The sequence below is a fragment of the Zonotrichia albicollis genome, chromosome 4 (genome assembly GCF_047830755.1).
Source record: "Zonotrichia albicollis isolate bZonAlb1 chromosome 4, bZonAlb1.hap1, whole genome shotgun sequence".
Lineage (NCBI taxonomy): Eukaryota > Metazoa > Chordata > Aves > Passeriformes > Passerellidae > Zonotrichia > Zonotrichia albicollis.
Window position 1 is genome coordinate 57,908,161 of NC_133822.1, and position 11,372 is coordinate 57,919,532.

Below are 11,372 nucleotides of genomic sequence, written 5' to 3' on the forward strand. Positions count from 1 at the left end.
CACACTTACGGCAATTCCTTTGATGTATTTTGTTTCAATTAGCAGTAAATCAAGGATTTTTTCCAGTGACAACCTTTTTATTTTTTCTCTCTTGTGCAAAGCAGCAACAATCCTCACCTCATTTGTCCTCTGCTTACAGAAAGACTGGCCCTGACGGACAAGTATAGATGTATACTTAAAAGATTTAAATCAACCATCCAGGTTACTCCCTACTTAGGTTTGGTTTAGGGATGTCATAGCAATTTTCAGAAATAAGCATCTAGTACACTTGTACAATCATCAAAGTGAGTCATGTTTAAAATTAGGTGTTTATACTCCCTAGTCTGAGATGGCATTTAAGATGGAAGGGAGTGGCCGAAATTTAATGTTACCAAAATGGGGAAGCTGTGCAAGAAATTATTCATTCTACTTGCTATTCAACAAGCATAGATGAGAAAGTTATTACACTGGAGAAAAAAAAAAGGTATAATACTGAATGTCATCCCTCATTATTTTCCAAAGGATCCAAGTTCAGAGAGTATGCTTTATAAGAAATGGTACTAGCAAGGTCACCAGCTGAGCACCAGAGCAGAGCAAACACCCACGTTGCAGGCAAATCCCCAAAGGGGGTTCTGCTAAAACCAGTGGGGCACTTTTCCTGAGCTTTCAGGAGAGCCTTCTGTAGGAACAAACGTGCAGAACAGGCCATACCCTACCGACAAAACAGAGCAGAATATGGCAGCAGTGACCTACCAGCACAGGGGGCAAAACAAACACAAGTCCTAGCAATCGAAGCACTAGCAAACACTGAAGTGATTCTCAAAAGCAAATTAATTCTGGTGCAGCTTAGACAAAGTGTGGTAGTTTCTCCAACAAAATACTCTGAGTCCTACTGCATGCTCCTGCAGCTGTGAAATGCTCCAATGACTTGCAGTTGCTGGAGACTTGTTTGAGTACACGGCCGATTGGAAAGGTAAAAAATAAATCAATGAACATGTACTTAAGGAAAATATCACAAATAAAAAATCTGAAGTTTATTACTGCTCTTTTATTTCAATACTTCACCTGGCCTATCCTGAAGCAATTATTCTATTTTCAAATACCCCTTTTCCTTAAAGCTTAAGAAATAAGAGAGATGGGAAAGAAGAAATATGCAAAGACCAGATGTTAACTAGCCTACCCTTAGGAACAGAAAATGCCTTCTAAGACCAAATCCTGCTCTCATAGCAGCTGCTCTGATTTCCTTCTGAACAAATCAGATTTGCACCAGTTCCTGGAAGTCAGGTGAGGGTTAAAAGCATCCACAGATAAGGGGTCTTAAATTGAGACATACAGCAACAGACCCAGAGCTGACTACCAGCACACTGGGACAGGAACTTTGGGCTACAACAGAGCTGCCTGTAAAAGTAACAGCATCTTGGCTCTGAGCTGACAAGAAAATAAAACTGAATTATACAGACCATGAGGAGAGAGATGCAGAACAGAAGTGAAAAATTAATCACAAAGTAATTCTGTCACACATATTGAGTCAATTCTGTGAGCACTTCTGGTTTGTTTTCATTTACTAATACAGAGATACAGAAATTGTCTACATGGGACAGATGCTTTTGTATGAGGAGCACTGAAATAGAAGAAGGCAGATAAAACAAGGGGAGGACTTCCACAAGATCAAAACTGACAGAGGGAAGGTAAATATGGAACAATATGGAACAATTTCTGGCTGTTCCAATAATATGAGACAGAAAGGGCTGCTAAAAAGAAAAAAAAAAATTATTTTCTCATAAAATGTACAACTAAGCCTAAAGTTCGTGAAGTTCATGTGGCTGGGCAAACTACAGGAAGAAAATCCATGACAAACTCCATATTCAAAGACAAGATTTCTAACTCAGGAGCTCCTAGACCACAAAATCACAAAAAGACAGAATGGTAAGCAAGCACAGCAATACTCCAGCAGCATTTTCACTTATTCTTGTCTAAGCATCTGCTGTTTACCCACTGTCAATACTGATTTTGATATGATGCCCATTCCTCTGCTTCTTCATGGATACAAGCTACAAACAACTGCAAATAATGGGTCATCTTAAGGTACTGGCACTGTTGTGCAGGGCCTTTCAAAGAGTCTGGCATCTAGTTTCATTTGAGCAAGTAGCATGGCAGCGCATTGTTTTGCTGCGGTGTTTCCTCCCCCACACTTTAACATAGTGAGCTTTGAGAAGACACAAACAGGCACACCAGATATAGGAATTTGAAATCCATGCTCCAATCATGCTCCAACTGAGTTGAAGATGCAAACTGTCCTTCCTATCTACATAAGATTATGAGACTTTTGATACCTATATGAGATTTTGAGATAGTGACTACAACCAGTCTTGAAGCATTCAATTTCGAAATGATATCCAGAACACAGAGAAGTTATGCATTAATTTTTTTTCAATCAGTATATTATAATCCACTGTGCACTAATTTTTCAAGCAATACATTATAATCCAGGTTAATGCAAATATGGCATTAACACTATACTCTGGAGGTAAACATTTATTTATGAATCAATAAATTTTTGCTTATGTAACCAAATGGGCAGTAAAATACGCAGGAACGTTTCATGACAAAACTAGTAGTTACCAGAAAAATAAGATCCATAAAGTCTTCTACTAAGCAATTGGTAACTGTAAATTAAACAGCAGTTTGTGGTAGGCAAATCTAATCGAATAAAAAGAAAAGAATCTTGGATCTTTGACCACATTCTAAAGTTAAGATTTGATTTTGTGGATTAAACTTTTCATACTCATGACCATACCATAACATAAAGTTGAAGGCACTAAACACTTCTACTCTACACTTACCAACTACCTTTTATGCAATTTAAAATCTCTTTTGAGTGCTGAACCTTCAGAGATCTTAATGGACCTAAGATCTTTACCAAGGAGCCACATATGCCACTGTCCCACTGAAAAGTGTGACTGGCAAAACTAGCTCACAACAGGGAGTTCCACACACCTCTCAAAGCATTATATCCATGCTATTTCAAAATTAATTAATGCTTGTTCTGTTTTATTCAGAATTACCTAGAAAACAAACAAATAACCTACTCTTCACCTTGAAGGTTAACTATTCCTTTAAAAACAAAAAGGTCAAAGCCCACTGCTTCCTAGAATTCTGTCACTGAACAAGTGACTGACAGACTTGTTCTTCCTAACACAGCCTTTGAAGTAACAAAAATCCAATACTGCTTACCTAGAACAGATGAATCCTTCTAAGTAATTTCCACCCACATTAATATTGCCCACAGAATATCCAAGTCATAATCCTGAACTCAACCACAGATGTATCAGCAGTTGCTGAATACTGTCACACAGAGAACAGGTCAGGCATGTACAAGTTATTTTTAAATGATCCTAATTACAAGATAATTTTAATTGTGGGTAACAGCAATAGAGACCAAATGTTAGCTGTAGCTTTTAACAATCGAAAATATTTTTAAAAGAGAAGAATCATACAAAATTAGTAAGAACTCCCCTAGCTCTGCATCTATTTACAAGTCCTTATCAGAGGTTCTCAAAAACAGCATCAGAAGATCAGGTCTGGCATTCTTGGTGAGTCAAACCTACACTGTAATTCTTCTCTCCAGGTAGTCTGTTATTAAGGAAAAAAATTCAGCTTTCTTCCATCCCATTTAAAAAAATTATTTTAAAAAGTAATTTATTTGTAGAGTGTTAAATTGAACTGTCATTTAAGGTATGCTTATAAAATAAACAAAAAATAATTAGGCAGTTTTTCTTCAACTTCTGACAGAACAAATCATGTCAACTGGTATTTTAAGAAAACCTTCTGCAATATAAAAGAAATAGAGCTCAGTTCTGCTAAAGGCAGTATTTTTCATTTTGGAATGGGATGAAATCAAAACCAACTGATTTGAATAATTCTGTTTTATCAAGCTACACAGTAGTTATCACATAGAGTTATAAAAGTACTATCTGCACCTACAAGAAGAGATTTGTAATCACTGTTTTCCATGAGTCCATTGGTGCTCTTTGGAAAAACCGTGCAGTCATCTCTGACAATCTCAAAATTAACTACAGAATACTTTATCCATCAACAAACAAGACCTAGCCTATCAAAAGTTAATTGGCACTGATACTGTGCATTTAAGTCCTCAGGTACAAGTAATGCAGGTTTAGATCTTAAGCAACAGCTTCCTCCAAAAAAAGAAATTAAAAAATAGTAACAATAATAAAAAAAACAAAAACATAAAAACCCCAGAAACAAACACATAAACAAAAAAACCCCAACCTCATCCATTAAAAAACAAAACAAAACCCTCAAGAAAAAGGGTAATTATTTCCTTCTGGGAAAATAAAATTTTCTCAATTCAAAGCAGCTTTAATTGGAAAAAACACAACAAAAATAAACAAGCAAAACCAACAAAAAATAACCTTCCAGAAACCCCCAAAATGCTCCAACACACCAAAACCCACCCCCAAAATGCCCCAACACACCAAAACCCACCCTCAAGTGTTTAAGGGTTTGAAGTCTTCTACATACTGGTAGATAACTTAGTAGTGTAGAAAACCAGATTGAATCCACTCCCTTTTCAATACCTTCATTCAACAATACACTGCCTTTCTATCTTCTCCTCTACCAGAACTTTGGCTCTGGTAGAAAAGAAAATAACCTCAATATATATAACAACAACAAAAGGCAACACCAAAACAGACATGTTAGTATTTGCACAATATTAACACTACCTTAATAAAAATTACTAAATTATCTTCATGGTAAAAAGGAAACATATCCCCACAATTAACAAGTGCCCATGACAATGCTGGACAACTTTACATGACCAGCTTCAGCCATAGCAATGCCTAGCAAGATTATTGAGGGTTTATTTTGTCTGTTGATGCAATGCACTGCAGAATGAAAAGAAGCGATCTCATTCTCATCCTCTTAAGATCACCTCTCACTTGCTGGAAACAGTAAACTAGCTTCTAGAACATGCTAAGCAGTAAATGAGGAAAGCAGTCCTACACTGTCCACTAGGCTAAAACTGAAACCAAATTCCTATTAACATCTGACAAAATTTCCTCATTAACACTGTCAATTGAGATTTAGCTGCCCTACTAATGTATGGATGCTGTGGCAATGATAAGAAAAATTAATTACATGACGAATATCAGCAAATATTATGAAACTCATAATTTTCATTGTATACAAGATAAACTTACTGAACATCTGTCTTACTAAAAGCATATTCAACACTCCTTGCAAACAACATTGGGTATTTTTGGCTTCTCTGTTTTCTAATTTTACATGTCCATATACAGAACATGAACTTCATCTTGGACAAAGTTCAAGCAGTTAGTTAGTATTTTCCTTCTCATGTCTGACTAGTATTTGCTTCACATTTCTTAGGAGTTACCTCAACTATTTTAGAATAAAATATTTTTTAAAAAGTCAAGTGCAAGAATCTAACTTTCTCTATCTCACATCAATGCTCCTCCCTTCAACTTACATGGCAAGGATTCATTTGACCAAATGTGGATTTCTACATTTGGCCTCTCAGGTAAACTTCCTATCCATCTGTTTCCATGAAACAAGACTCTGAGGCCCCAGCTGACATTTCAGCATCTACTGGAGGTCAGCTTAGATCACTCTGAAGAATAATTTGTGTCTCTGGTCTGCTATAAATCTCTGATGGCCATCACAGAGACAGCATGGATGTGACAGTTTTAGCAATTACTGCCCCCAGGTGTTGGATCTACTCTTCTGGAAACTTCATTCCTCTCCTCCTTCCCAAACCTGACCTTCTGGGATGGACTGTGTGCTGTACCTTAACACAGCCAACACAGACATGAACATGTCAACAGAAGCTACTGATTTTAGTAATTTTTGCAAATGCAGGAGCTAAACTTATGCTGATGCATAGGTACAGATTTCATTATGCTGACCCTGTAACAGGAACACCATCTTCCCTGCCAGGGCAGCAAAGGAGCAGGGAAGGTGTCACAGACCTGTCTGCCCAGTGAGTGCAAGTCCATGCTGTAGCCAGCACCTTTTCAAATTTACAGGCTAGTAAATGATAGTACTAATTAAATCCTCCAAAATGTAAATCTTATGTGATTTCTAATGAAATCCTTGCTGCAAAACTGTGGTGTGCAAACTTTAAGGGCAATCATACCTCAATGCTCATGTCATAAACTAGAATCAGTTTTCATTTTAATTAAATAAAATTTAGTTTCTATTGCTGGAAAATTCACCAGTTATTATTACAAAAGTCTTCCTCTTCCAAGAAATTACTGCAAGTAGTAAACCACAAATTAATACCTTGAAAACTTCAGTTTATTTCTACTGTAAATCAGTCATATTTAACAAAAAGGAGTAACAACTGTTAACTTATCGTGTAGAGTTCAATGACAAAGTTTTTCCTGTCCTGTGAAAAATGACACCATTTCAAAATGTTTCCTGTTTCACGTCAGGAAGAATTTAAGCCCTCTCACGGTTTTTCATGAAAAACATGAGATGAAGAGACCATTAAACAACTGAGTTCAGAACAACCCTTCTGTCTAAATGTCTGAATCACTTACCTACTTGGGTTACTTATTATCATCAGGCAGGGTCCTGTACATTTTCCCTGATTTTCTGAAAAAACCTTTTAAAAAGTTCCTTTTCTTTGGTGTTTCAACAAATATTTCTTTTAAGGAATCAAACTGCCACCTAGAAATGTTTTTGTCAGCTTCTGTGATGTGGTAACTAGTAACAGGACAAACAACATTTCTGTGTGATTCTCTAAGCCTCAGCATCCTTAGCAGGAATATGTCAGGAGAAATGAACTATTTTAGTGAACACACAGGAAAACATTTCATAAAATACCTTTACAGATACCTCAGCAATTTTTTTCACTTGTACTTCTTATAGAGTTTTAAGGAAAAAGTAGTCTTGTAAATCATCTTTCAGACTATACACACAACTGAGGCCCGTGCTACAGAGAAAACGTTTACTTGATAAATACAGCTCTGCATGACTACAAAGGTAATAAACAACTGAGAGAAAAACAGGATGCCTTTGTGTCAGGGGAAGGGATTTTTATCCCAGTAAAAATTGAACCTATTTAGTTACTACAAGCAATTGGAAGCGAACAAACATACATCACATAGCAGATGTTCAGCAGATCTTGTGCAGCTCCTCAGGAACCACTAAATCAGCTTTTCCAGGTCTGTCTGTCAGGCCCAACACAATCAGCCTGCATGCAGCACACGAAACATTCATGCAACCCATGCAACACACTCCAGCCCATAGCTGCAGGTGCCCAAAGATGCTCTGAGGAAAGCTCTGTGAAACTCAGGGTCACCTGGGGTACCAAGCAACAGAACCAACAGGAAGCAACTAAATCAAACATTGGTTTTGCCCCATCTCCATGTAGTAACAGAAATTCAAACATTATGGAAAATCCTAATTTCTATACTTTCTAAATGCTTGTGTCAAGCATCCAGAATCACTGTGAAATTTCTGGTAAGTGAATAACTCACTACTTGAGAGCAGTTTCAGCTTTTGGATTTTACTGTGGTGTGTAAAATAATAAAGATTAAATGACTCCGTTTGAATAGGAATCAGGAATACAACTAAAAAATCCCATGAGCTTTATACTAAGGAGAGAGACTCCTAAGTGAACATGGTACATCTCAGAGCTATTATCACTTAATGTTTTCTTTATTATGAGAAAGTTTATAGGCTAACCTCAGGAATGAGGTTTATTTTTAGGAACTACTATATAAGTACTGTTTCTCTATCAATACCTATTAAGAAGAAACAAGGCTTGCTAATTCAGTTGACACATTCACTCAGTGTGGACAAGAACCAATCACCTTAATTTAAAACCTACACTCATTTGCTAAACTTCATTAAATAATTTCAAAATATCACACAGAATACTACTGCAGAACCCACAGTAGAAAAAAAAAAGGCAGCCTACAATTTCAAAAAACCAAATCTGCCATGGCATTTACGATAACATGACTCCCTTTATTTTCTTATTAACAACAGAGAGGGGAAGGGAAAGGAAGGGGAAGAAAAGGAAATAAAGATGAATAAAAAGGAGAAAAGATAAGTCATACTGGGAATATTCAAACAATAGAAAAGATAAGTACTAGTCACACAGCAAAAACCTAAAACTGTTGAAGAAAAAAAAAAAGCATTTCAGTGCATCTTAAAAGCATTTCAGCTGCATCATTTAAAAGATGCTAAGTGCTTGTCATGAATGGCATGGGGCTATGATATGACATGAGGCACAGTACAGAACTGCATATAAAATCCATGCACCATACTTACAAGTATAAGCGATTCAGTAAGTGCAGAAATTAGAAAAATAGCCAAGCCTCAGCTTTGATTAATCTCCAGTTTTTCACCAGGGAAAAAAATCAAAATCAAACCCTGTACATGACATGATGGCTAAACTTTATTCTAGTAATTCCCTAGTAACTGCAAAAAATTTGCTGCAACGCTTCCCTAGTTAAGAAATATTGCTCTTGCACTTCCAATAAGTATGCAACTTCTTCAAAAACATGTTGGCTTGCAATTTTGGAGCATATTGTCACTTTTTTACTGGCTCATCTTCAAAAAAAGAAGGGAACCATTGCAGAAGATGAAATGAAATTTTAACAATGGTGCAGTTATAAGCAACTCAATACTGGCTTGCCTGTTACAACTGCCCATTAAAACACAAACCTTGATACTGTCAGCAAGGCAAATGAATTAGCAAAGAAATCAGCTTATTAAAATCAAGTCCAAATAAAATCTATCAACACACATCTCAGTGTATCAAGGATGCATCTATTTCCTTTCAACACTTCTAGCAGAAGACAGTAACTTAGGATCATATTACAATACAAAGGGCTTTCTTAGACTTATCTACCCTGTACAAAATAATCATATAGCTTTCAGGATAATGAACATGATTTTTCATCTACTAACAAAATTAATATGGGATTCTACTTTGGCTTCTACAGACAAAGCACTGAAGTCCATGCAACAGCAATTCTAGTACAGTTTGCTTATTTAGACAAAATGGAAACTAGCTTCACAGAACTCCAGTAAAACATGACGAGACAGAGTAGAAAAAGAAAATAGAAAAAAAGACAGTAAAAGATTGCAGAATAATGCAGAATTATGTTTCTGTTTCATATGCAGGTGAAAACACTGAATTGTGGAGTCAAGAGGCTTTCCCAGTGTAAAAAGCTGTAAAAACATAAGCAAGAATGAAGGGATTTTGCTCTTTGCTTTTCTATACTCAAGCTATAATTCAAATTGTACAGCAAAATTACAGATGACTTATTGATTTTTTTATTTCTATTTAACAAACTTTCAACTTCAATTTTGTGAGGATAACATACTTGCCAGTCAGCGTAAGTATTACAAAAAAAAATTCTAAGAAAAGATCTTTCAGAGATCAAGCATGTCCCAGTATTACAATTTCTGAATGACATTAAAGGCATTTAAGAAGGAGATTCTCAAATATGCCTTTAGAAGCAAAGGCAGATGTAGGTAGAAAAGACTCCAAAACTAAAATTCTCAAGCTGAAAAAACCTAACATAGGAAGTACTATGGCTACTAAGCACTATTAACTTGTAAGTACCACCTGCTATTGGATGAGTGGGAAATGGGTAGAGCATTTCTTGTTGCACAGATGTGATGAATTGTTTGGTTTTAACTCAATGAAATGGTTTTAACTCTCAATGAAATGACATATCATGTTGCTACTTTGGAGTGACTAGAAAAATCATTGTGAAGTTTTCATTAACACATGTTTTACAAGCCATAGAAAGTAAATGAAAATGCTGTTGGCTCTTTCACTTAACCAGCTGCACACACCTTACCCTTGAGCACAAACTTGCTTTTTGCTAAGAAACAGACTTACAAAAACTTCCTCATTATTTAGGCTCTCATCTAAAAAAAAAATAAAATCAGTTGCTACAGAGATTGCTCACTTTAAAAAAAAAAAAGTTAACAAAGTCAATCCTTGTCTATCTTAATCTACAGGCGCTCTGAAATAACACAGAAACATGTACTGCTAAAAGCTGGGCTACTTTGCCAGGACTGGAATGTTTAAATATACTATGTTCATTCTCCCAGCATTTGAGTGAAGGGAGATCCTCCCTTAAGTTCTGCCTCATCAAGGCCAAAATAAACAGCAACTTTTGATCAGTATCTAGATATGTGGGTTTTTGTGCCCAAATCCCATGAACTGGCTCCAGGGGAGATTTTGGGAGTCCAGAAGGCAGTATGACCTTGTTTCTTTCACAGAAGTGTCATATGCAAACACAGAGGAGAGGCAAGAACTTGTACCTACAAGAGGAAGAGCTCCCATTTCATGTGTGCGTTCTTCTGGAGGTGAGCTGCAGGCTCACTAAAGAATGGATGAATTTCCTGTGACCTGTGCTAGCACTTCAGGGAGGTTTTAAAGCATTCCAACACCACCCATAAAAACCTTGCATAAGGGCATTAATACTGGCGACAAAGTAGATTTTTCAAAGACTAGGAGTAATTACAACAGCTTTACCCCAAGCCCTTCAGTTAGTGCTCCTGCCTGAACTACTGCGCTACGACTGAAAGACAGGAGGCACAAATAATCCACAAAGACCTGTGCCTTCCCAGATCACCATTCAATCTCTTCTGGCATTCATCATCCACTGTTCTCACGCTCGCAGATCCTCAGTTTGGAAGGCCCTGCTGTACGGCCGGGAAGGGGGCTCCGCTGCCACCCGTCCCCGGAAAGCGGCACAGCCCCGGCAGACCCGACCGGCTGCCCTCGCCGGGGCTGCGGGCAGCCCACGGCAGCGCCGACCCCGCTCTGCCGGGAGGAGCAGGAAGCGAGCGCGGAGCTGCTGCCGGCCGCCCTCCCCCGACACCGGCCCGCCCGCCCGCGGGGGACACCGCGATCCCCGGCCGGCGGGGGCAGCGGGGCGGCCCGGCCGGGGCGGCCCCCTCCCCCGCGTTACCTTCCCGGTACTTCTTGCGCAGCCGCCGGTGGACGCTCTTCACCACCCCCGACAGCTTCTCCTGCTCCAGCTTCCGCTCCTGCTCCGGGGGTGGCGGCGGGGCGGCGGCGGCCCCACCGGGCCGGGGCTGGGGCCGGGGCTGCGGAGCGGCCTCCATGGTGTTCCCGCTGCTCGCCGCGCACCGCCCGGCCCAGGGGGAGGCGCGCGCCGGGCCGGGGCTGCGCCGGGCGGGCATGCGCGCTCCGCCCCCGCCGCGCGGGCCGCCGGGACATGGAGTCCGTGCGTGCGCCCGCCGCCCCGTGGCCGCGCCCCGCGCTCCCGTGTGCGCTCGGCGCCGCGCTGCGCCGGCAGCGGCCCGGGCTGTGGGACTGGTTATTGCCCAGTGAACTTCCCATCCGCGCGTCT

At 39.3% G+C, this 11,372-nt stretch overlaps 1 protein-coding gene across 1 annotated transcript in view; it reads right to left on the minus strand.

Moving 5' to 3' along the window:
• SAMTOR (S-adenosylmethionine sensor upstream of mTORC1) overlaps positions 1–11,217 on the minus strand; it is a 30,804-nt gene extending 19,587 nt beyond the window's left edge. The window contains exon 1 of the mRNA XM_074539905.1: positions 10,968–11,217. Within this exon, the coding sequence (XP_074396006.1) occupies positions 10,968–11,202 (235 nt within the window). The 5' untranslated portion in view covers positions 11,203–11,217. The remainder of the gene's footprint in view (positions 1–10,967) is intronic.
• Between the last annotated feature and the right edge of the window lie 155 nt (positions 11,218–11,372).